General features: G+C 35.0%; 1 protein-coding gene and 1 non-coding gene across 3 annotated transcripts in view; one reads left to right on the top strand and one right to left on the bottom strand.

The window, feature by feature from the left end:
• Positions 1-16,467: 16,467 nt before the first annotated feature.
• Positions 16,468-27,692, bottom strand: part of SHOC2 (SHOC2 leucine rich repeat scaffold protein) — a 94,848-nt gene continuing 83,623 nt past the window's right edge. For both annotated transcript variants that reach the window (XM_059398550.1, XM_059398551.1), the window contains exons 6-9: positions 23,325-23,447; positions 20,531-20,668; positions 20,097-20,214; positions 16,468-18,558 (exon numbers count right to left, since the gene is read on the bottom strand). In XM_059398550.1, the coding sequence (XP_059254533.1) occupies positions 18,350-18,558; positions 20,097-20,214; positions 20,531-20,668; positions 23,325-23,447 (588 nt within the window). In that variant the 3' untranslated portion in view covers positions 16,468-18,349. The remainder of the gene's footprint in view (positions 18,559-20,096; positions 20,215-20,530; positions 20,669-23,324; positions 23,448-27,692) is intronic.
• LOC132016989 (U6 spliceosomal RNA) lies at positions 21,010-21,116 on the top strand. The gene has a single exon (XR_009404079.1). It is a non-coding gene; the product is annotated as a U6 spliceosomal RNA (small nuclear RNA).

The following is a 27,692-nucleotide window of genomic DNA, read 5'->3' as shown; positions in this document are numbered from 1 at the left end:
AAGCATTATTCAAGTCTTGAAATTAGGTAGCATTAGTCCTCAACTCTGTCTTTCTCCTTCAATATTGTTTCAGGATTTCTGAGTCTTTTGCCCTTCCTTACAGATTTTAGAATCAGTTTGTCAATATCCACAAAATTTTCTAGAATTTTGTTTGGGATTATGTTGAATCTATAGATCAAGTTAAGGAAGAACTGGCATCTTGACTGTTGATTGATTTCCTATGAATGAACATAGAATCACTCTCCATTTTATTTAGCATTGGTTTCTTTCACCAAGAATTGTATTTTTCATCATGTAGATCTTATACATATTTTGTTAGATTTATACCAAAGTATTTCATTGTTTGGATGCTAATGTTAAATGGTATGGTTTTAATTTCAAATTTCTATTCTTTGCTAGTATATAGGAAGGCAATTGACTTTTGTATATGAACCTTGAATCCTTCAACCTTACTACAATCACTTATTATCTAGGGGTTTGTCAATTCTTTTGGATTTTTTACATAGATGATCACATCATCTACAAAGACAGTTTTATTTTTTCCTTCCCTTTTACTTATCTTCTGTTATTGCATTAGCTAGTACTTCTAGTATGTTTGAAAAAGAAGAAATGAGAAGAGACATCCTTGCCTTCTGTTTTTAATTGAAAAGCTTCTAGTTTCTATTTACTATGCTGTTAGCTGTAGGGGTTTTTTGTTTTGTTTTGTTTTGTTTTGCTTTGTTATAAAGATTTTTATTTATTTATTTGACAGACAGAGATCACAAATAGGCAGAGAGGCAGACAGAGAGAGAAGAAGAAGCAGGCTCCCTGCTGAGTAGAGAGCCTGATATGGGATTTGATCTCAGGACCCTGAGATCATGACCTGAGCAAAAGGCAGGGCTTTAACCCACTAAGCCACCCAGGCACCCCAGGGTTTGTTTTTTGTAGATATTCTTTATCAAGTTGAGGAAGTTACACTCTATTTCTAGTTTTCTGAGATTTTTCATAAATGGATGTTGTTTTTTCAAATGCTTTTTTCACAACTTATATGATTCTGTGATTCTTCTTTAGTCTGTTGATATGATGGATTATATTTATTTAGGAAAATTAAAATGGCCTTGCACATCTGGAATACATCCCACTTGGTCCTTGTGTATATTTCTTTTCATACATTTTTTGATTCAAATTGCTAATATTTTGCTGAAGATTTTTGCATCAATGTTTGTGAGAGATACTGGTCTGCAGTTTTCTTATAATGGCTTTGTCTGGTTTTGATATTAAGGGGATGATGGCCTCACAGAATGACTTACAAAGTATTCCCTCTGCTCCTAGCTTTTGGAAGAAATTATAGAGAACTGGTATCAAATCTTCCTTAAATGATTGGTAGAATTCCCCAGTAAAAACATTTGGCCCTGGCACTCTATTTTGGAAGGTTATTAATTAGTGCTTCAATTTCTTTACTAGAATTGGGCCTATTCAGACTCTTTCCTATATGAGTTTTGGCAGACTGTGTCTTTTGAGGAACTGGTATATTTTATCTAGGTTATCAAATTTGTGGGCATAAAATTGTTCACAATATTCCTTTATTATCTCCTTAATATCCATGGATACTCTGGTGATTGCCTGTTTTTTATTTCTTCTATTTCTAATTCATGTCTTCTTTTTCTAGTTAGCCTGGCTAGAGTGCTCTCAATTTTTTTTTCTTTCTTTCTTTTTTTTTTTTTTTTTTTTAAGATTTTATTTATTTGACAGAGAGATCACAAGCAGGCAGAGAGGCAGGCAGAGAGAGAGAGGGGAAAGCAGGCTCCCTGCTGAGCAAAGCGCCTGATGCAGGGCTCAATCCCAGGACCCTGGGATGATGACCTGAGCCGAAGACAGAGGCTTTTACCCACTGAGCCACCCAGGCGCCCCAATGCTCTCAATTTTTCTGATCTTTTTAAACTAGCTTTTGGTTTTGCTTTTCTTTTTTCTATTGATTTCCTGTTTTTAATTTTTTAAAATTTTTCTCTTACCCACTTTGGATTTAATTTGGTCTGCTTTCCCCCTATTTTCCAAAGTTGAAAGCTAGATTGATTTTAGATCTTTTCTCTAGTAAATGCAATCAATACTATACATTTCCTTCCAGGCACAGCTTACAACCCACAAATTTTGATGTTCTATTTTCATTCTATTTTGTTCAGAATATTTTAAAGTTTTTATTGGAAGTACTTTCAATATTTAGAAATGCATTAAATGCACAGTACTTTCATATTTTCTAACTATCTTTGTTATTGGATTGTAGCTTAATTCCACTGTAGCTTAATTCCATTCCAAATATGAAAACATATCTGTATGCTTTCTTTTAAATTTAAGTGTATTTTATGGTCTGTAATTTATGGCCCATGTTTTGATGATTTTTCCGTGTGAGCTTAAGAAAAATGTGCATTCTGGGACGCCTGGGTGGCTCAGTTGGTTGAGTGGCTGCTTTTGGCTCAGGTCATGATCCCAGCGTCCTGTGATGTGTATTCTGCTATTGAAATTACTGATATGTCAATTACATCCAATTGATTGGTGCTAATGAGTTCAACTATGTTCTGATTTTCTGACAGCTGAATCTGTCCATTATAGAGGGATATAATAGTGGATTGTTTTATTTCTCTGTATATGTTAGCTCAGTTTTTGCCTCACATATTTTGATGCTGAATTGTTAAGCACCTACACGTTGTTACATCTTATTACTGATGATTTTCCTTGTTCCAAAGCTTGCTTTTTCTGAAATTAATATACTACTCTTTGATTAGTGTTAGCATGGTATATCTTTCTCCATCCTTTTGTTTTTAATGTGTCTACTGTGATACTTTAATTGGTGCATTTAAACCACTGATGCTTAAAGTGATTATTCATATAGTTGGATTAATATCAAACTTCTGTTCATTGCCCTTGCTTTGTCTTTGTGTCTGAGTTGAGCATTTTATGATTCTTTCCATTTTCTCTCTTCTCTTAATGTATCAACCATATATATATATTTTTTTTTTGGGGGGGGGTTAGTGGTTGTCCTCGAGTTTACAATATACATATACAACTAATCTAAGTCCACTTTCAAATCACACTTATGTCACCGCATTGGTAAAGCAAGCACTTTATAACAGTATTTTCAATTCACCCCCCATCTGTTACACAGTTGTTATTCATTTCACTTATCTATAATCTATAGTTGCCAAATACATTGTTGCTGTTATTTGGAACAAACTGTTATCTTTAGACCAATTAAGATGATTTTACCTTAATTCTTTGATGCTCTTCCTTTATTTAGATTAAGTTTCTGACCTAGGTCATTTCCCTTCTCTTAAGAACTTCAAGGAATTCTTGTAAAGTAGGTTTACTGGTGACAAATTCTCTAAATTTTAGTGTGACAAAGTAGTTCTCCTTTGGAAGAATAATTTCACAAGGTACAGAACTCTAGGGTGGTGGGGGCTCCCCCACTTCCAACATTTAAAATACTTCACTCTTTTCTTACGTGGTTTCAAAAGCAAGTCAGATTAATTTTCTTGTTCCTCTGTGGGTAAGATATTTTTACCTTCTGATTTCTGTCAAGATTTTTTTATCTTTGACTTTTCTGTCATTTGAATATGATATGCTTATGGATTTGAGTGCATTTATTCTGCTTGATATGCTCTGAGATCCCTCGATCTACAGTTTGTTGTCTGACATTAAAGTTAAGAAATTCTGTCATTTTTGCTCAAGTATTGTTCTCCTTCTAGTATTCCCATTACATGTATATCTTCTGTAGCTGCCCCGTAGTTTTGGGGTACTTTTGTAGTTTGTCTCCTTGTTTTTCATTTGGATAGTTTCTACTGACCTTCAAGCTCAGATTCCTTCTTCAACTGTGTCACTTGCTAATGAGCCCATCAAAGGCATTTTTTTTTTTTTAAGATTTTATTTGACACAGAGAGCGAGCGAGTGAGAGTGGGAATACAAGCAGGGGGAGTGGGAGAGGAAGAAGCAGGCTTCCCGCTGAGCAGGGAGCCCAATGTGTTGCTTGATCCAGGATCCTGGGATCAAGACCTGAGCAAAGACAGACACTAAACAACCGAGCCACCCAGGTACCCCCATTCCTCGTTTCTATGTTTTTATTTCTAGCATTTTAAAATTCATTCTTAAAATGAATTCTTAGAATTTCAATCTCTCTGGTTACATTACTCCATTTCTGCATGTTGTCCACTTTTTCCCATTTGAGCCCTTATTAATCAGTTATCTTAAATTCCTGGTCTGACAGTTCAAAAACCCCCGTGTTAGATATCATAGTCTGGTTCTGATGTTGTCTCTGTCTTTCAAAAAATTTTTTTTCTTTTAATATGCTTTGCAACTTTTTGTTGAAAGCCAAATATGATGTATTGAGTAAAAGGAACTGATACAAATAGGTCTTGGTGTTGGGGGAAGGAAAAGTGTTCCATTGTCCTGAGTAGGTCTTTTAGTGAGCCTGTGCTTCTGGGCTGTGACGAGAAAACAAATACTTCTTAGTCCTCCCCTCCTTCACCCCCACCATTGCAGTGGAACAGGAAGGCTACACTTGGATATTTCTACTCCCCCACATGAAAAGCTAGAGGAGTCTGTAGTTGGGTGTTTCTCTTCCCCCAGATCACTTAGGCTCTGATAAAACCTCAGCAGGTTACTGTCTGGTAATATAATTTTTCTTAAGGAAGGACAGGGCTTGTTAAGAACAGAAATGTTCTCAGTATATTTCAAAATGGCTCCCTTTCCTCTCCCCATGCTGGAAGAATGAGGAAATTATTCTCCAATCTTCACTGTAAGAACCTGCCAGGGCTTCTAGAGATAAAAACTTTAAATAAAAGTGTGGGGGCCCACTTTAGACTGGGCTACTAGGATATTTTAACCCTGAGACTTGCCCACACTGAGCCATCAGCAATTCATGCATTACGGTTTAGGTTTTCCTAACTCAACACTGGATTCCAGAAAGATTTATACTTACGGGTATCTGCTCTGGGTATCTCTTCTGGTAATTGTGATTTTCCATACCCACCCATTTTTCCACTTTGAAGAGCACCAGTTGCCCTGTGGCCTCAATTCTCCTATAAATCTAAGAATTGTTGGCTTTCAGTTTGTTTAACTGTCTTTATTGTTAGGACAGAGTGAGAACGTCCAAACTCCTTACATGCTGTGCCAGAAACTACAAATTTTTGCTTTTCAATAACATTTATCGACCTTGAATAGACTACAAAATTTACTTACTGATTACCATTGGCCTTGCCTCTCTAGAATGTAAATTTCACTTACTATGGTCTGTTTTGTTCACTAATATATCCTACACCTAGACAGGTGCCTGGCATGTTACTGAGTGCTCAAGTACTTGCTGAATGAATATGCACCATTTCTTCATGCTTAAGTTTTGGATATAAAAAAAAAATGAAATAGAATGCAGAATTCTCTATCAGCCAAGTCTCAAGAGGCAACTATGAGAACTTTAATTTGGATTTATACCGTATAGGCCACCTGGTTTTTATAGTTTTGGAAGTAAATGCAATCTGGTTGTAAGACTTGTCACTCCATTGTTCCCTTGGATTCGTTTAAACTGGTCGGGATGGCTAGCCAAGAGGCCCCCTTTTTAAATTACTACTCAAAGAGCTCCAAACATCTCTCTCCCAAAGCTAAACCTTTAGAAAATGCATTCACAGCAAAGCATACAATATTACAAAATCAACATGATAAAGTCAAAAGAACAGTCAGCTAGTAGAGGTAGTCCTCACTACCACTGTACTACTTATTAGCTAGTTGACTTAACAAGTCTTTGGATTTGATTATCTTTATCTTAAAATGTCTTATTCTACCTGAAAGACAGGGATGGTCCATGTAATTTATTTGAACCCCCAAACCTAAAACCATTGATCTTTGACTTTATCCAAAACAAAAATTTTATTAGCAAATATTTCCACCTTTAATCAACATAAAAGATTACTCAACCACACAAAAATAGTAGCAGTTAAGAATATAAATTATACATTGTAGATAGACTTAAGTCAAACACTTTGCTTATAACTTATACCTTGCATTTGGTTTAAAAGGATGCAAAGGAATGAGGTGTGGAACTATTTAAATTGTTCAAATTTATGGTTGTTATACGGTTTTTCAAATTAGTAGATTCTTAATGGAGGAAAAGTGTTGTTTGATTTGGCTTTCACCTAGTTAGTCAGTTTCACCCCTGGCAGTATATATGATATGAGTGGGGAGGCTACAATGAAGTAATAGGTATACTAAGGAGTCAGACGACTCGGGCTCTAATTTCAATGCTGACATGATACTGCGTCAATGTATAACTCATTCAATTATCCTGGCTATTCCTTCATCTTGAATATAAAGACAATGAAGATTTACATAAAAGTCAAAAGAACAGCATGGGAAAAACAGAATTAATATACAAATGATCCTTAAAAACAAACAAACAAACAAACAAAAAAACCCTCAAGTTATAACCTAAACCAATTAAGTGGAAAAAATGATTATCAAGGCTGTCAAGTTTTTAAAGGTTCAAAATACCTGAACAATCCTCAGTGGAATTCCAGTAATCCAAATTATTTTAAAATTCAGTCTTAGACAAATAATAGTACATTGTATATTGTAGAAAAAAGTTATATAATAACTGCCAAAGCACACAGGTACAAGAAAACTCTTATTGAACCTAGAACTTGTTTTAAAGAGTTTCCTGGGTAGAAAAGTTTGTGTATTTTATTTTTTTAAGATTTTATTTAATAGGGAGAGAGCGAGCAAGCACAAGCAGGGGAAGCAGCAGACAGAGGATGAAGCAGGCTTCCTGCTGAGCAAGAAGCCGGATGCAGGACTCAATCCCAGAACCTAGGATCATGATCTGAGCCGAAGGCAGACACTTAGCAGACTGAGTCACCCAGGTGTCTTGTATATTTTAGAATCATGCATGTTTTGTTTTGTTTTGTTTTTTTGAAGATCTTATTTATTTGACAGAGAGGGAGATCACAAGTAGGCAGAGAGTCAGGCAGAGAGAGAGGGGTAAGCAGGCTCCCCGCTGAGCAGAGAGCCCGATGTGGGGCTCAATCCCAGGACCCTGAGATCCTGACCTGAGCCGAAGGCAGAGGCTTAATCCACTGAGCCACCCAGGCGCCCTCATGCATGTCTTTTTAAAGTTGGCATTAACTATGTGGTATTCAAATGTGTGTTAAAAAAAAAAAAAGTGGTGTTCTCCATGAAGTGTGTGTATGGGTGTATGTATATGAAATGAAAAAAATAAATGCTAATACTCAGATCTCTAATCTATAATTAAAACTAAATGAATGTGTTAAGACTAATTATGCCCTGGGGAAAGTAACAATAAGTTATTACTGTACAAAAGCAGAAAACTAGAAAAATTTTGCTTTTAGTTTTCATCTACAATCTGAATTAATTAGGGGTTAAAAAATTCTTGACTATACAGTGTTCTTTTGAAGTTGACATCAAAGGCCACAATGTGTAAATTACTTGCATCTATGCTGATGTTCACAGAAGGAAAAAATAAATCACCAAACATTTTAGAAGAAAATGGTAATCATTCCAAACCCAGGATCATCCATAATTCTTCATGTTAACATTTTATTCTCTATAAACCAAAGTCTATTGGTGCTTTTTAAATGGCAATCAATGCTCTCAATTGCCTCAGGATGCCTTTCTTAAGCAGTAATGAGAGGTGCTTTGAAGGTTAGAAAAATTGAATGAAATCAACAATTCCCAATTTTTAAAAGTAGATTACTCAAAATATGTGTGAAATCCATTACATTGTGACCTCCTCAATGGTGAAAATTTCTGTCTGTAATGTGTATTTGACAAGATATATAATGAGGGGCGCCTGGGTGGCTCAGTGGGTTAGCCAGCCCACTTTGGCTTAACAGAAGCTGCTGCCTTCGGCTCAGGTCATGATCCCAGGGTCCTGGGATCGAGTCCCGCATCGGGCTCTCTGCTCAGCAGGGAGCCTGCTTTCCTCTCTCTCTGCCTGCCTCTCTGTCTACTTGTGATCTCTGTCTGTCAAATAAACAAATAAAATCTTTAAAAAAAAAAAAGATATATAATGAACATTATTCTGCGCCAAGAACAGTGCTAGTTAAAAATGCATGGAATCTCCAGTAAGTAAAATTCAGCAAAACATGACCCTCCAACAAAACTCTCCACCCAAGTTAAAACAAAGTTGACTTCATTTATGTTTTCATTATGCTTTTACTCTTTCATATTCATATAGATGTACTCACATAAACATATGGCATGTATCTTCATACTTCAGAAATTAAAAAGCTAACTCCAAGCATTCTGCTACTTCTACAATAAGAAATATGGCCATTCAGATGCTTAAACAGTGAGCATTAAAACTCCCTCCCTAATAAACAAATTACATTAAAATTAGGCTTCCTAATTTTCAAAGCTAGCAATAAAAACAAACAAACAAAAAATCCAAACATTCATTTTCTTACCAGAGGAAGGAATTTTAGTAACCAGACACTTAAATCCAATAAAGTGAAATATGTTAAAAGACTTGGGACATTCACAATGCCTAATTTTGAAGGTAATATTTATAATATATATACTTTCTCATTAGGCACTTTCCACTTATAATTCAAAGGAGAAATTAATACCCAACTTTTAAAAATCTCAGTTAAAAACAACAGTTTTAGAGTTGACAGTTTCATTGCTCTGTTTGTGAGAATGCAAACTGGTGCAGCCATTCTGGAAAACAGTATGGAGACTCCTCAGAAAGTTAAAAATAGAACTGCCCTATGATCCAGCAATAGCACTACTAGGTGTTAGTTGAAAGTGTACAAAAAATACAGATTCAAAGGGATACATGCACCCTGATATTCAATAATAGTAAACTATGGAGAGAGGCCAAATGTCCATCAACTGATGAATGGATGTATATAATGGAATATCACTCAGCCATCAGAAAATTGAAACCTCGCCATTTGCAACGGAATTGGGTAGAGCTAGAGTGTATTATCCCAAGGGAAATAAGTCAATCAGAGAAAGATAAATTTCATAGGGCCTCACTCACATGTGGAATTTCATAAGGAAAACAGGCAAACATATGGGAAAGTAGGGGGAGGAGAGAGGGACACAAGCCATAAGAGACGCCTAACAATAGAGAACAAACTAGGGGTTGATGGAGGGAGGGAGGTGGGGGAAGGGCTAGATGAGTGATGGATATTGAGGAGGACACTTACTATGGTAAGCACTGGGTGTTGTATGTAAGTGATGAATCAATGAATTGTACTCCAGAAACCAATATTGCACTATAAGTTAACTACCTAAAATTGAAATGAAAATAAATGAATAATAGAGTTTCATTGCAGAAGTCATTGAAGAATCAATTATTTTTTTCATCTTTTTTTTTTTATAAAGATATAATGTATTTTTATCCCTAGGGATACAGGTCTGTGAATCACCAGGTTTACACACTTCACAGCACTCACCATAGCACATACCCTCCCCAATGTCCACAACCCCAGCCACCTCTTCATCCCCCCACTCCCCCCAGCAACCCTCAGTTTGTTTTGTGAGATTAAGAGTCACTTATGGTTTGTCTCCCTCCCGATCCCATCTTAAGAACCAATAATCTAATCACTTAAATTTAATTTAAGTATTTTTTTATTTTATAAAGGTAGATTTTTCAAGTCCGAATCTTTTGATATGCATTTTAAAATTGTGCCCCTCCCAAATACAGACAGTCTCTTCCTGGGCCTGATTTTTTGCAAGCAGTATTAAGACCATGAAAATCTTGTTTTTTAGCTAGACTAGGTAAGCAGGTCTTGATCAAAGAAGAGTAAAAAAAAAAAAAATGTACACGGGCACCTGTGTGGCTCAGTCAGTTGAGTGTCTGCCTTTGGCTCAGGTCATGATCCCAGGGTCCTGGGATTGAGCATTTTATCAGGCTCCCTGCTTCTCTCTTTCCCCACCCCCCCAACTCATGCTCTTTCAAATAAATAAAATCTTTATAAAAAACGTATACATTTGGCCAGTTATCTCACGTTTAATCTATTGCAGAAGATTAACTCCGAAGAATTAAATAGGAAAGGGAGAATACCCACCATACGCAGGTTGACTAAGTAGCATGTGGGAAAGAACGGTCATTTTTTAAATGAAGAAAAACAGGTTAAATCTTTAGGTGACATTTCTAGAGATAAGACTTAGGAATCAAATTTAACTATCTTCATCTTCTTAATCTATCTTAATCATCTTCATGGAAAGACCATGAAGAATTGCCCTTAACATTCCTTATCTGGCACCCTCCACCCAATTCTTTGGGGAGAAAATACTGTACACAGGCTCAATCTTCAGAACAAGCAGTTGGTATAATTTACCTACTAGCTTCTATTTATAAGGTTCAGGACTGAAAACTAATTATGAAGAGAGTTCTGTATTTGTACTAATACAGTAGTCAGCAGTCACTTATGGTTATTGAGAACTTCGTATGTGACTATGGTGACTAAGGAAAGCTAAGTATTCAATTTTAATTACTCTAAATTTAAACAGTCACATTTGCCTGGTAAATAGCAATGGTTTGGGACAGTACAGAGTCCTGGAAAAACTGGTATGGAAATTATATGATACTGAGAAGTTAGAAAAAGTGAACTCTGAATGGAACTGGCTACTACTTCCTAAAGACCATATCCCTTGTTTCCTTTACAGTTCTACTACAGCTACTTCAATTATTTATTTTTGACACACTGCACATGAGCGGGGGTAGGGGGGCAGAGGGAGAGAGAGAATCTCAAGCTCAGAAAGGAGTCAGACCTAGGACTTGATGTCACAACCCTGGGATCATGACCTGAGTCCAACACAAGAGTCAGATGCTTAACCAACTGAGCCACCCAGGCACCCCCTATATGTAAAAGCTAAATGTTTGAGTTTCCCAGGATTCCATCCTGGAGGATTCTTATCCTCTTTTCATTCAACATGTGCTCCCTAGGAAATAATTATCATCGATATGCTGAATGTTGTTTCCAAGTCTAACCTTCTAAGCAGCAGACTTAATTATCCAAATGCTTACCTGACATCTCCATTTGAGGTCCCACAGGTAGTAGAACACATCCTCTCCCTACCCGTGAACAAACTAAAAAAACCTGGTGGTCCTGCAAAGTTCCACACTTTAGTAAATACACCCAGATGCTTAAGGCCATAATTCTAGAAGTAAACTTTTATTTTTTTTTTCTCTCAAATAAATCATGAAGTCTTACTAATATGTCTTCTACTACTCCCTTAAATGTTTCTTTTTCTATCCCCACCACTACAATCCCAAAGTCATTGTCATCTCTCATTTTTATTACTCTAACAGTCTCCCATTTGGCCACTTGGAATCTAGTTTTTACTCCCTTCATCCACTCCTCTCAAAGTAGCCAGAGTGTTTTTTTGAAATACACATCCAAGAAGGTTAAGAGGAAAGATGACAGTTAATCACATTGTGCCTATGACTAATATTTGTGATCTTCCCTGATAACTTCTTTTCAGCCAATTACAGTTTCTACTGGGTAAGGTCTCCTTTACCCTTAGGGATTTTGTTCTCATGAAACACTTAAAAACACAATTTAAATAATGTTCTTTATTAGCTAATATCCCAACTATTTTTCTAGGAATCTCGTGCTCAATTTTCACCTTTAGTTACTAAGCTATCCTAAATGGTAGAGCAGACTTCCTTCGGAAAGCTTAAAAAACAAAAGACATTGTCTCAGAAAGACTCAGAGAATGAGGGAATTACCTCTAATAATTCAATGTCTCCATGATATATTCATTATAGACTCTAATAGAAAAATAAAGCAGGAAAAAAAAAAACCAAAACATATAGTTTGTGGCTTTATAAAGAGTAAACATAAATAACTATACTGACGTTAACTCTTGACCACATAAAAGGCTTTGTTGCATTTTTTTGTGCACCTGTTTTTGTATACCTTATAGATGCCATTTGCTGTTTTATAGTTTTCCAGAAGATTAAATGGTAGTGAAGACTCACTTCTCTGTTCCACATTTTTGTGGTTTGATGACACTGCAAAGATTGATTTCAATGTCCAATTTCAGTTACATGTAGCACTGGAAATTTTTTAAAAGACTCATCTGGAAAACATTTACAAATACTTTATTTATATTTACTACATTAATGCAGAATGACTGACCCAAAAATTAAGATAATTTTTATGTGGTCAAAAAATCAACAATAGAATTCAGGTGAAAAGCACACTTTCTGAAGGCTGCTTTATAGCTTCTGATCTTGAATCGTAATTCAGAGTAGCTAAGTTTTCACCACAGCATGAGCCCTGTGAAACATCAGTGGAAGCCTGAGCTTTACTAGGAGAAAAGTCAGAATTGTTAAATATTGTTTTCAGATAATATCATTTTTGCAGTGTTCTATCTTGCAACTGTGTTCTAATACCTTATAAGCTCTGTACTGTGCAAATTATCATGTACCTAATTAAAAACAAGTTCTGAGGGGTGCCTGGGTGGCTCAGTGGGTTAAAGCCTCTGCCTTCAGCTCAGGTCATGATCCCAGGGTCCTGGGATCGAGCATTGCGTCCAGCTCTCTCCTCTCTCTGCCAGCCTCTCTGCCTACTTGTGATCTGTCAAATAAATAAATAAAATATTTTTTTAAAAAGACAAGTTTTGACATGCAGGTTAAAATATAATCAAAGGACACTATTAATCTATTCATCCTGCAAAATACTTGTTAGTCTTATTTAGCAATTACAAGACAATGTGGTGAACTCTGTTAAAAAATGAGTTTTGAAGTGAGAAAAGTAAAACACTAAACAAGGAAAAATTATGTATTAGTATACTTTTCTATTAAAGGCAAGTATTTTTAAAAAAAGATTCAAGCCACATATAACATTCCCTTTAGTACTGGGCACTAGGTTTTAAGTGCTAACTAGCTAGAGAGATTTACTGAATAATTTCTAAAAAAATTATTTTAAAAAAATGGTATAGACAACTGAAGCAAATGTTTATTTGTATATCAAGCTGACTAAACCAATGTAAGATTAAATCCTCCATATAAATAATATCAGTAATGATAAAAGGTAACTTAATAACATATGAAATCCAATTAATAATGGTCATTGATAAAGCCCCTCTTAGATTTTCCAAAACCATTTTTATTAGCACCTAGGACATATAAAATCCTTATAATGTCATTTAAGTATTATTCAATTATTATTAGGATTTTAGAACAGAGCTCTAATAATCTGTACTTAAGAATGAATCTCCCCACTAGCCCACTTAGTCCAAAATGCTCCTTCCTCAAGATTCTTTACTTTGATCTGTCAGAAATTTGACATAATATACTGATTTTGTTAGAACAAGGCACTTTACTGCCATCTGCTGAAAAACTGTCATAATATACAAATCTATGATGTGACTATATCCCCCAACATGTAGCACTGTTGCACACTGCACAGCCTGCAAAGCCTACTCGTAGTAGGTAGTAATATGTAGTAATATGGCCCTGACCATATTACTCTTAATGATCCAGACACTAATAGTATGGACATTAATCTTCCTGTCAAACTTTAAAAGTCCCCAATCTAAAAAACCATAAATTACTATCCAGCTCAAGTCCTGATCATTAACAAGTATTTACATTCTAAACAGTTTATATCTAGAATGTGTATGTCAGCAGGATAGTTAACAAGGATATAAAGTTTTTTTAAGGGTAATAATGACCCAACTTCAGTTTTAAGAGTCTTAAAATCTCCCAAAAAAACGTTACTTATATTTTAACTTATATTTCAAAGTTAAAAATAAATCTTACATTGTTGGTGGGAATGCAGGTTGGTGCAGCCACTTTAGAAAAGTGTGGAGATTTCTTAAGAAATTAAATATAGAGCTACCCTATGACCCTGCAATTGCACTACTGGGTATTTACCCCAAAGATACTGATGTAGTGAAAAGAGGGGCCATATGTACCCCAATGTTCATAGCAGCAATGGCCACAGTTGCCAAACTGTGGAAAGAACAAAGATGTCCTTCAATGGACGAATGGATAAGGAAGATGTGGTCCATATATACTATGGAGTATTATGCCTCCATCAGAAAGGATGAATACCCAACTTTTCTATCAACATGGACAGGACTGGAAGAAATTATGCTGAGTGAAATAAGTCAAGCATAGAGTGTCAATTATCATACAGTTGCGCTTACTTGTGGAGCATTAAGGAATAAGATGGAGGACATGGGGAGTTGGAGAGAAGTGAGTTGGGGGAAATTAGAGTGGGAGACGAACCATAAGAGACTGTGGACTCCAAACTGAGGGTTTTGGAGGGGTGGGGGGTGGGAGGTTGGGTGAGCCTGGTGGTGGGTATTGTGGAGGGCACGTATTGCATGGAGCACTGGGTGTGGTGCATAAACAATGAATTCTGGAACACTGAAAAGAAATTTAAAAAAAAAAATTTTTTTTTTTCACAAGGATGCCTGGGTGGCTCAGTCAGTTAAGTGTCCGAATCTTGATTTCGGTCATGAATGATCTTGATTTAGGTCATTAATGATCTCAGGGTGGTAGGATGTAGCCCCAGCTAGGGCTCAGCACTGGGGTGTGGAACTGGCTTGAGATTCTTTCTCTTCCTCTGCCCCTCCCCACCCCGCTCACTCTTACACTCTCAAAAAACAAACAAACCCACGTTTCCTTAGAATTAGTGTTACCAGGTTAATAAGGCATTCTAATCAATAACAAAGTACTGGTACCTATTTTATAAAACATCTTAATACTTTCATTATATAGCAACACTCAAGATATCCTCTTATATAGCAAATCAACATCACAATTCTTATATATTCAAATTCTCGGAGATGTGAAAATCAACCAAACGTGGCTACATCTCTTCCAATTGTCCAAAATAGCTCTTAAAAGTTAAACTAACTAAAAGAATCAAAAGAATAGAGCAAGAGAAAAGTTTTAGCAAAGATAGTTGGTATGCCATCTTTCTATCCTCTGGTATAGGCAGAAGGAAGACTTTCTTTCTTTCTTTTTTAAAAGATTTTATTTATTTATTTGACAGAGAGAGATCACAAGTGGGCAGAGAGGCAGGCAGAGAGGGAGGGGGAAGCAGCCTCCCTGCTGAGCAGAGAGTCCGATGTGGGGCTCGATCCCAGGACCCTGGGATCATGACCTGAGCCGAAGGCAAAAGCTTAACCTACTGAGCCACCCAGGTGCCCCAAAGGAAGACTTTCTTCATAAGGTGTTCATTTTAGGTAAATTTGAAAATTTCAGGAATTTACTTTCCTGCTTATTTATAAACTCTGCTATTTGTTTTTGTCTAATTTTAATCATATAAGAATAACCATATAACCTTGGTTTTCCAGAGGCAGTTCTGATGTATGGCTGTTTTGCCCAACATAATGACTGTTAATGCTCCTTTTCCATTTCAAAATGTCCCATTTTATACATTTTAACCACAGCCCAATACAGCTGATTGTTAACAATTATAATTTTGTGATCTGAAATTTGGACTCAGTATGCATGGCCTAGCAATAACTGATATGAAAAGCAAAAGTTGTAACAAAAGTTATCACAAAGACTACATAAATTGTGACGCATAACCATTTATCTATTTTAAATGACTAAGGCCTTACAATGAGATAAATTAGAAATAGGCAATTACATTTTTGGAGCTCATTCCAATTTATCATCCACTTTTGAATGTAAGTACAAATAAATGTTTTATGCGTATATTCCTCCTTCAAGAGTTTCTATCTTGTTTTCACATGTATCCATTAAGTCCATAAATTATGTAGCATCTCCCCCCTTCTTTCTGTATGAAATAATCAGGATTTAAAAAGTACTATATGACCACAGAAGGACTGTAACATTGTCTTTGTGGTTTTGATACCATGATATATTAACAAAAGCGAAGTTTAGAGCAATTTTCCAATGTAACATTCTACAACACTGCCTTTTTTTTTGTAATTTATTGAGCCTTATTTATTGAGCGACTATACCTGATTTCTTCAAAAGAAAGGAAAATGTCTGGATATGCCAATTAGTCCTACAGTTTGAGGAAAAGCATTAGCTCACAGTCATTCAACAATATCCCTTAATATATTCAAACCCTGTTTAAATATTAAATTTCTTTATTTCACAAGGATATCCCAATTAAGAGTCCATTTTAGTTTCTTACTAGAAGTAATGAAATTCAAGGGCTTTTACAAGGTGGCAGCCATAAAAAGGACATATGTTTTATACTTCTTTAAAAATTTTACAGTCCTCAGCTATATACGGTTTGCTTGTAAAATGACCTGTTACGAGTGTGATCCTTCTGCATTTCTGTTGCAGACTAATATAAATGAAGGTAGGGGAACCAAAATGTTTCAAAAACTAAATCTATTTTCATTTTTAAGAAACAATAACCTTTTTTTCTCACAAAAAAAAATTAGTTTACTGCTTTGAAAGTTCAAGTTCTATCATTTTTATATATAAACACAACTGGATATGATATTTAAAAAAAACACATACACATAGATATATAGAGCTGTAATAAACAAATTCCTTTTATAAACAAAATTTTAACTGAAAAGCCACAGTAGACAGAAAAAAAGAAGAAAGGATATTACTTGGTAAAATCCAGTGACATCTACAATAGTTTTACAGCACATTTAAGCATTCTAGGGTTTTATATCTTCACCTGCCTTCCATTTCTTACTTGCTCCTTAAAAAATTGCCAATTACGAATCCAGGTTTGACCTCAAACTAAGTCCTGATTGTGAGTGCCAGAAAAAGGAAAACACTCCAAATTTCCATTTTAATAGAGCTTCAATTCAAAAATGGTTTTATTAAAACACAATGCCGACCCAAAGAGAGGGGAAAAAAAAGAAAACCAAGCAGCAATACTTAATTACACATAACATTCATTATATGGGAAATGTTTTTTAGGATGGTATCTAGAATGTACTTGCTCTGTCTCTTTAATAATTAATGGACTTAGAATGACACTACCAAAAGTAAGATTACTGTCTAACGGGCACACACTTACGGTACTGCTAGCCTTAAAAGCAGTAAAGCAAAAGAAAACATATCAAATAGCACATGCACATCTTACAGAATTTCCACTGAACTATCAATGGCTTCTATACAATGTGCCTCTTTTCCGTAATTGTATTAACAGCTACCAAGAAAGGAAAGATGAGATTAAAATCAATGGTACTGAACTGAATTGTTTGAAGCCAGTGCCCCAAATGTGGGGAAAAGTGCATTTAGTTCAGCAGCAATATAGCACAGTGTGAAGATATTGTGCTTAGACGCAGATATTCCAGAACTGAGAGATGTACAAGGCAAGTCAAGATATAAAACCATAGTACACTGTTAAATAACCTTGAAACATACATATATTGCAGTGTTCAAAGAAAAACATTCATTTCATTGTACAAGGCTAGGGAGAAATCCTTAAAGTTACCTATTGTAGTTTATGATATAATAAATACATATCTATATAGCATTGTATATACATATATAGAATGTGTGTGTGTTTATGTGGGTTTTTGTTTTGTTTTTGTTTTTGTTTTCGAAATTATTCTGTTAGTTTTTGTCATTCTGCAACTTTCAGGAGTGAAAACTCTTCCATACTATAAGTTTCTGTTGCCCCAAACTTAAGAAAAGATATTTGTACTAGAAAAGATCTCAATACCCTCCCCCAACCTAAAGACTCACTTCATGTATTTTGCTTTACAATTGATCAGAGAAACACAATTAAAAGAATTCTAGAATTTTTGACTGTATCTTTTCACTTGCCAGTTGTTTCAACAAGCAAATACCTTTTAATATTTAAACCAGCTGATGCAAATTCTTTAGCAGAGGATATAAACTAGATTTCACTGATTAAAACAGAGCAAATCAAACAAACAAACAAACAAAATCCAGTGATTTACTCTGACTGTAAACAATATATAAAATTTAAATCTCAAATTTCAAAATAAGTTAAAGAAAAATTCTACCTTTAGGGCCTATAATACTACAATGATCTGGCAACTGGTAAGGGGAAAATGTATATAAAAAGTTGCAACAAAATTGTCCATTATTTTTGCTAAGAGAAAGTATATCTAACTATACTACCTCTGGCCCTTAAATTTAATAACTTCATAATTTGTTGGCAAATGTTTTTAGCAAACTGGCGTATCATATTACACAACAGAAAAACATCCATCAAGTTCAGCAAAGAAAACTTATATAAGCCTTTTGTACAGAATTAAAAAAAATCTAAATGGCTATGATTCCTCTATTAGCAGAAACACATAATGCAGTCTTTATAAATCTGCCAAATATATCAATATCTACATAAATAGATACAGATATAGATATGAAACATTAATGGCAGTCTATTTTTGAACAGTGTGTGGGACCAGCAGATTTGTATCAGACCATGGCACGATATGGACCCTGCATCTTTAGAAACTGAATGATAAAAGAAGGACCCCCAGCAACAATCTGAGGTGGAAGGTGACTGAGTGGACAGTTCTCAATACTCATGATTGAAAGCTTGCTGCAAAGAGCCAGCTCAAAGGGAAGGCTATGTAGATTGGGGTTGTCATTCAAATATAGTTCTTCTAGGTTCTCCAGTGTACCTGTTTAAAAAAAAAATCAAATCAATTACTATTTTTTAAAAAAATCAGTTACTATTTTAGAATTTCAGTTGGGCATGATACTATCCTGGGCATTATATATACTGAATACACATTGACTCTTATTTTCTTCTCTTCATTTTAAAACTCTACAATTATGGATCTCCCAATTTTATTGCATATTCAAATCAAGTGAGGCTGATCTAAAGAACTCTGATGTCCAGGTCATGTTCCATACCAATTAAATTGGTATTTCTTCCTTTATGGTCAGTTTTCAAGTTTCAGGTTTTTTTTAAATACACATGCTACATGTCCAAAGATTTTGTTTGGGATAGCTTGGCATTGGTATGTATTTTTTCAAAACTCCGTAAGTATGTTTATTGTAAACTGGTTCCTACAATCACTTTCCTGTTACAAACAATGTGATGATCTCTTTTTTAAATAAATTTCTCATATGGAAAGATTTCTGTTACTTCGTATAAATCTTTCACTGAGAGAGTTAGCACTATTTGGCAATAAGCCAAAAATCAACTTATGTAATAATCTTAAAAAATTATCTTAGACTGTCTCAGGATATTCACACTTTCTAGGCAATGTCTCCTGCAATCAAATGAGGCCAGATGAATAAACATACTAGAAATGAAGGTGCCTTCCATGTTTTTTAATTTTTAAACTTCAAAACTTGTGATATTTGATACTGGTATGCAGAAGACTAATGAAAATAATGGCTATCAGATAATGGATGTTTACATTTAAGATTTTAACTATGAGAAGTTACTATTATTATTCTTACTTTACACAAGTAGAAAACTTGGAAGTTTAGGGAGTTTCCATATGTTACCCCAAGCCATAAAGCCAATAAGCAGCACGGCCAGATTTTGAATTATATATCTTACCCCAAAACCGTTTTTTTTAAAATTAAAGTATAACTTACATTGTAACTCTAAACCCATTCTTAACCACTAATATAAAGGGTCTCTGAAACCGCATAAGAACACAATATATGGAATTACTAATTTAAAACTACAATGTAACCTCAATTGGTAATTCTCTTTGCAAAATGGGGTTACAACCTGCATCAACTAAAATTCAAGGTAGTCACATTAATTATATGAAACACTGAAAACATTTCAAGATACTGTTAAATAGTAATTTAATCAAATAGTAAAATTAATCCTAAAACCTCAAGAAGAAATATTCTTTTGGCATAAGACATTACTAGTTTAATTCAAGCTTGTGTAATTTTTAAACGGAAGAAATATAAAATAACTCATCTAAAATAAGGTTAAACATATTGGAAATGGAAGTAGGTCAAAATATTCTCAAATGCAATATTAACTATACCATCCTATGAGGAAACCTACCCAAAACCAACCATCTGACCAACAAAATACTGGGAGCTCTATTTAAAAGAGAGAAAGAGAATCTTGACCCTGAGGTAATATCAGGTGATAAAAACAGATTTGTCCTATTTATCTGAAATACTTATTGAACACGCAAGAGCAAATTAGTACAGAGTCAAGCATCCAAATGGTTCATACCAATTTCTTCAGGAAGATGAGTGAGTAGGTTCTCTCCAAGGCCTAGATGTGTGAGATTGGTAAGGTGACCAATGCCTCTGGGAAGGGTGGTCAACTGGTTGTTTGTCAAGACTAATTTCTAAAAGATTAACAAAATAAAAGATAGTTACACATGGATTTCCACTACTGATATAAATTTAAAATAATATATCTACTAAGCTGATAAGATAAATTAATAGGTAAATTAGATTAGGTAAGAATCACTCAATAAATTTTACTTTCAAAGTATATCGTTTGTTAGCAAGTGAAAAGTAAACATAAAACTCAGCTCTACTGCTATAATAAAAATCTCTAATTAAAGAATTATATCAAATTCTTAAGAAAAATGTGCAGTTTGGAATGTACCCCCAAAACTTTAGTCATATAACTATAAAATCACCAGGATAATGTTTTACCTGTAAATCCTTAAGGTAAGCAATTTCATTTGGCAAGGATTCCAATTTGTTCTCCTCTAGATCCAATTCTCTTAACTTCCTAAGGTTTCCAAGACCATGGGGAAGCTTCTTTAGAAGATTGTTTGATAATATTAGAACCTAAGAGAAATTATTGATAGTGTTTGGTAATTCATGAAATGGAATTATATATTACCATTAGGTGGCTTAAATTTTATTAAACTGCTAATTTTCCAAAGAGTGAATATATATATTTTTTAAGATGTTATTTATTTATTTGACAGAGAGAGAGAGAGAGAGATCCTAAGTAGGCAGAGAGGCAGGCAGAGGGAGGGGGAAAAGATGCTCTCTCATCTGAGCAGAGAGCCTGATGTGGGGCTGGATCCCAGGACCCTGAGATCATGACCTGAGCTGAAGGCAGAGGCCTAACCCACTGAGCCACCCAGGCGCCCCCACAAATAGTGAATATTAAGATCAATGTTGTGCTCGTTTCGGCAGCACATATACTAAAATTGGAACGATACAGAGAAGATTAGCATGGCCCCTGTGCAAGGATGACACGCAAAATCGTGAAGCGTTCCATATTTAAAAAAAAAAAAAAAAGAGCAATGTTCACTATATAACATAAAACATTCAACTTACTATTCTTAAAAAAATCACCATAGCTATTGGAAATAAAAGATTTAACTAAAGTCAAAACTAATGAAAGCAAAAGTTTAATTTTACCCGTAACAAATAAAATGTAAAATTAACCACTTGTATTAAAATTCATATAGTTAATGTATTTTGATACTGAGTGGTTACCAAATGTGCATCTGATAGGAAATCACTTATTTATTCAAAACCTCTTACAAACCATCACTTTTAGGGAGGTGATGATTTCTAAACTGCCTATTTTAATACGCAATAATTATTATTTATGGTATATTTATTATATTGCAAACCATCCTCTAATATACTGAAGAGGGGAAAAAAGTACTTGAGAAAGACAGTCCCTGTTTCCAGAGAAATTACGGTGGTGGTGGCCGTATTAGGAAGATAACACCGAGTATGGGATAGTGGAAAAGAGCACTGAATGGAAAGACCTACATAAGATTCTGGTTGATGTTTTATGCCCACTTTTTTCCCTGCAAAGTGATACTACCTATAATAAAGTAAGCATACATAATAAAACCAGAAAAACCCAGTAGCTATTGAGTTTACCACTTGCAAGGCACTAAATGCATTGTCTGCATTTTCACATTTAATCCTAACTCCAATCTTCTGAGGAAAATACTATCATTTTCATTTCACAGCGGAGGAAACAGAAGCTTGGTCGAGTTAAATCCATAGAGATAAAAGTGGAATTGTACCCAGATCTGTCTTCATTCAGAATTCATGCTTTTAACCACTACATATACTATTTGACCTTACTAAATAAAATAATTTTAAAAAGAAATTAGATTTTAAGAAAACATGGGATACAGAGGAAACTTTTAAAAATATGTATTTAGGTTGCCTAGGTGGCTCAGCTGGGTTAAGTAACTTGCGTTTAGCTCAGGTCATGATCCCAGAGTCCTGGGATCAAGTCCTGCATCAGGCTCTCAGCTCTGCCAGGAGTCTGCTTCTCCCTCTGACCCTCTCTGCTCTCATGTTCTCTCTCACTCTTTCTCACTCTCAAATAAATAAATAAAATCTTAAAAAAAAAACAAACCATAAAAATATATATTAGTAGTAAGCTTTTTCATAAAGAGGACAAACATTCCAGCGACTCAGAAGCTGGAGAATTCATCCTTCACTAAGGAGGGGACAATAAGATGGATCTTTAATTATGGAAAATAATTTAAAAGGAAAAAAAGGAATGAGAAAAGGATACCGTAGATACTGAGAATAGTAAAACTAAATGTTCAGCAGTGCCTGGGTGGCTCAGTCGGTTGAGCGTAGGCCTTGGCTCAGGTCATAATCCAGGCATCCTGGGATGGAGCACTACATCGGGCTCCCTGCCCAGTTGGGAAGCTTACTTTTCCTTCTCCCTATGCCTGCTGCTGCTCCCCCTGCTTGTGCTCCCTTCTCCCTCTCTGCCAAATAAATAAATAAAATCTTAAAACAAAAGATTAAACATATACAGAGCTAGAAACATGCACAAATTCCCAGCAAAGAAAATATCTAATTGGTTAAATAAGAGTATACTAGGTAATTAGGATGTAAAAGTGGGCCAGAATCATACGAAAGGTCCTCATTGCCAGTCTAAGGACACCATAATCATTCTGGTAGACATTAGTGCAAGATTCCTAAATAGAGTTAAGGGAAAAACTATGTTCTAAAAGACGCTAAATTTTAAAGACATTTCTTTTAAAGACACTTTGTAGTACTCAAACCTACCAACTTTTAATGGACAAGAGTAATTCAGAAGCACTGAGCCCAGATTAAGTAAATACCTCATCATCCTAATACAGTTTTATGTTTAAGAGAGCTCTAACATTTCTGGGGCACCTGGGTGGCTCAGTGGGTTAAAGCCTCTGCCTAGGGCTCAGGTCATGATCCCAGGGTCCTGGGATCGAGCCTCGCACAGGGCTCTCTGCTCAGCAGGGAGCCTGCTTCCTCCTCTCTCTCTCTCTCTCTCTGTCTGCTTCTCTGGCTACGTGTGATCTCTGTCAAATAAATAAATAAAATCTTAAAAAAAAAAAAAAGAGAACTCTAACATTTCTAATTATGATCTTCCTCCAGTAGAAATTGCTTATTTTAACTGGAAACTTTATAAGCAAGATGAATGCAGAAGGATCTAAGGAGTTCTAAATAAATGCTCTTTTATACTCACCTCAAGAGAAACAAGACCAGACACATCCTCAGGAATCTTTGTGAGCTGATTGGTGGCTAAATTCAACTCTACCATACTGGTCCAAGTTCCAAAATCCAAGGGAAGTGATGTCAACTGATTGTCCTGGCAAAGACAAAAAGAAGTAACCAAAGTAGAATGATAAATGAAAAAGCACCATATACATATACCTCTCTTTGGAAAGAAAATTCTTATTTAAACAAAAAACCCAATTCCCCTTTTTGATACCCAAATAAATAATGAAAAAGCAATGAAAAATCTAAACCTCCAAAGTAGTTTAACCTTTTTATTTTGAAGTTAAATTAGAAGTTTGTTCCTTATGTGACTATCTGTATTAGATACAGAAAAATATACTATATAGACCAACAATTGAGATTTCAAAGGTCCTGATGAAAAATAGGTTTTTCCCATTTCACAATAATATACAGAAATCATGGAATAAAATGTGGGTGCTCATGAGCACAATGGAAGAAGAAATACTGAATTACAGCCCATGAGGAAATCAGAGAAACATAGCAATTCTGGAGACACTGAGCAATAAAGGAGGAGAGGAAAAAAATCTTACGAAGATAGCAAATTAAATCATTAAAACACTAACTGATAGTATCGCCAATTTTACTTTAAAAATCCATAAGAGGGGCACCTGGGTGTCTCAGTGGGTTAAAGCCCCTGCTTTCAGCTCAGGTCATGATCCCGGGGTCCTGGGATCGAGCCCCGCATCGGGCTCTCTGCTCCGCGGAGAGCCTGCTTCCTTCTCTCTTTCCCTGCCTGCCTCTCTTTCCTACTTGTGACCTCTGTCAAATAAATAAATAAAGTCTTTGAAAAAAAAAATTTAAAAATTTAAAAAATAAAAATCCATAAGATATGGCAAAAATACATTTCTCATTGAATAATAAAAACAGATGATGAAACAATATGATCCAATTTTGCTTAAAAATTAAATATAGCTACATGCAGAAAAAACTGTGAACTATATACCAGTGACTGACTATTTTTCTTCCTGCTTCCTTAAATCTACATATAAAATACATTTTCATCAATCACAACTCTTACCACAGTGTATTTGTTGGGAGCTATTTGTATCAAGAGAGAACCATCAGTACCCCTGATGCATGCCAATGTGTTAACAGTGAGGCTACCTCAAGAGGTAGGATTATTTTATGTCCTTCTTGTTAATTTGTATTTTAAATTTTTCTGCAATACACATGAATTACTTGTCTCATTTTGCACAAAATAATTGGTAAGATTAATTCCAAGTAGCAAACATCCATTTGAAAACCAAGTTTTTCTTTTATTATAATATTTACATTTACTACCTATTCATTATAACACAAACTTATTAACTCTAGTAGCTTGATAAAGCATTTTCATTAAAAAAAAATTTACTACTGGTGTTTATAAGGAGGAAAGTATCAGGTTTCATTTTGACTTCTTTCAAAAAAAATTTTATTAAACAGCTGTCATGCTATTGAAGAAAAATTAAGGCAAAGCTCTAGGCAAAGTGTTATTTCACTGAAAACAAGCCTTTCCAAGCTAATGTTAAAGTAAAATCATATCCATAAAAATGTATCACCAAACGCAGAAAACTAATGAACACCTGGACTACTGTGTTCCAAGACTCTTATTACAAAGAGAACATTCAGAATAAATACGATTACCACTACTAAATCTCATTTAAGTGAAACAATAAACAATAATTTTATACCTGTTTAAGATTATGTAAGATTATCTTGAATTCCCACTAGCTTACTTATTACATAACTCTAAGGAATTATCATAAAAGATACATATATTTACAAGTATACAGAGAATCAATAAATTCTACATTTAGACTATAGTTCATAAAGACCCACAATTATGTTGAAATAGTTCATCAAAGATAAAAGCCTGTAGTATAATACAATAGAACACTTACACCTGGAAGCAGGAAATCTATGTCCCCTGGATTCCTACACCTCAGCGACAAATTAGCTATATGGCCAATTTACTTTTTACCTCTGGGCCTAAAGTTTGTTCACTATAAACAAATCACTGGAAAAAAATCAGGCTTCATTTCTTTCTTCCTCTTTCTTTCTTTCATTTCTTTCCTTTTTTTATTACAAATGTGAAACTCATTCACTGTAGAGAATACAGATATGCAAGAAGAAACTAAAGATCACCCATCAGAAGAAAACATTTGTAAATTATATACCTGATAAGGGGTTAATATCCAAAATATATGAAGAACTCCTATAACTCAACAGCACATACTATGCAGCCATCAAAAAACCCCCGAAATCTTGCCATTTGCAACAATGGGGATAGAACTAGAGGGCATTAAGCTAAGTAAAATAAGTCAATCAGAGGAAGACAATTATCATATGCTCTCTCTGGTATGAGGAATTTGAGAGGCAGGGTGAGGAGTTGTGGGGGAAGGGAGGGGAAAAAAATGAAACGAGATGGGACTGGGAAGGGAGACAAAACATAAGAGACAATCTCAGGAAACAAACTGAGGGTTGCTGGGTGGGGTGGGGGTAGGGATAAGGTGGCTGGGTAATGGACATTGGGGAAGGTTTGCGCTGAGTACTGTGAATTGTGTTAAGACTGATGATTCACAGAGCTGTACCCCTGAAGCAAATACATTATATGTTAGTAAAATAAAAAATAGGCAGAGGATGCAAACAGACTTTTCCCCAAAGATGACATACAGATAAATGGCAACAAGCACATGAAAAGATGCTTAACATCACTAATCATCAGGGAAATGCAAATCAAAACCACAATGAGCTATCACCTCATACCTGTCAGAATGGCTATTCTCTAAAGGCAAGAAATAACAAGTGCTGGTGATACTAAAAAAAAAAAAAGAGGGGGGACCTTTGCGCACTATTGGTGGGGATGTAAATGGGTGCAGCCACTATAGAAAACCATATAAAGGTTCCTCAAAATATTAAAAACAGAACTAGCATACAATTCAGCAATCCCACTCTTTGGTATTTACCTGAAGAAAATGAAAACACTAACTCAAAAACATATATGCACCCCCATGTTCATCACAGCATTATTTAAAACAGCCAAGATATGGAAATATGGAAGCAACCTAAGTGTTCACGGATGAATGAAGAGATAAAGAAATTTCAGCACACACACACACACACACACACACACACACACACACACGACAGTATTAAGCCATAAAAAAGAATGACATCTTGTTTGTGACAATGGGAATGGACTATCAGAGCAGCATGCTCAGTGAAATAAGTCAGATGGAGAAAGACAAATACCTCTTATTTATGGAATCAAAACAAACACCAAGCTCAAAGATAAAAAGAAAAGATTGATGGTTGCCAGAGGTAAAGGTTAGGAGGTGGCAAACTGGGTAAAGGGAATCCAATGGTATAAACTTTCCAGATTAAGTCAGTCATGGGGATGTAAGATACAGCATGGCAACTATAGTTAATAATATTGTATTACGTATCTAGAAGTTGTTAGGAAAGTAAATCTTAAATTGTCATCACAGAAAAAATATTCTGTAACAACGTATGGTGATGAATATTAACTAGACTTAGTGTGGTGATCATTTTCCAATATACAAATATTGAATATTATGTTGTACAACTAAAACTAATATAATGTTATATCAATTATTCCTCAATAAAAAAGATCATCCTTAAAGTAATTATGGTATTTAAAGAAACATATTTTAATAAATTCTGGCTATAGGGGCACCTGGGTGGCTCAGTGGGTTAAAGCCTCTGCCTTCCGCTCAGGTCATGATCCCGGAGTCCTGGGATCAAGCCCCACGTCGGGCTCTCTGCTCAGCAGGGAGCCTGCTTCCTCCTCTCTCTCTGCCTGCCTCTCTGCCTCCTTGTGATCTCTGTCCATCAAATAAATAAATAAATATTAAAAAAAATAAATTCTGGCTATATACACATATAAATCTATAGATACTTAATATATTTAAGCACATTAAGAACAGTTTTTAAAAACTGTATGGATGCTTTAACAATTTTGACTGCTTTAACTTTTTCCTACTAAATAGAGAATGTTTCAACTGGTATTAATATTCTTCTAATTGAGTATTAATTCAACTGGTATTAATATTCTTCTAATCTTGAGTATTATTTTTAATGACTTCATAGTATTAACAGTGTATCAAAGATACACTATTACAACATGAAAGCTTTGTTAGGTTGGTACCAATTAAATAGAAAATTCTACAGTAAATATCCCTACAACTATGCTTTCATGGATATTTATGATTATTTCTTTCAGATAAAGTGCTAAGAGTATGCAAGGCTCTAAGATAATTTGTTATCTAATACAAATTGTCCTGATGTATCATTATCAGTTTAGACTCCATCAGCA

Source organism: Mustela nigripes, chromosome 4, assembly GCF_022355385.1.
Source record: "Mustela nigripes isolate SB6536 chromosome 4, MUSNIG.SB6536, whole genome shotgun sequence".
NCBI classification, from domain to species: Eukaryota; Metazoa; Chordata; class Mammalia; order Carnivora; family Mustelidae; genus Mustela; species Mustela nigripes.
Note: the sequence above shows the minus strand (reverse complement) of the source record. Positions and strands in the feature narration are given on the sequence as shown.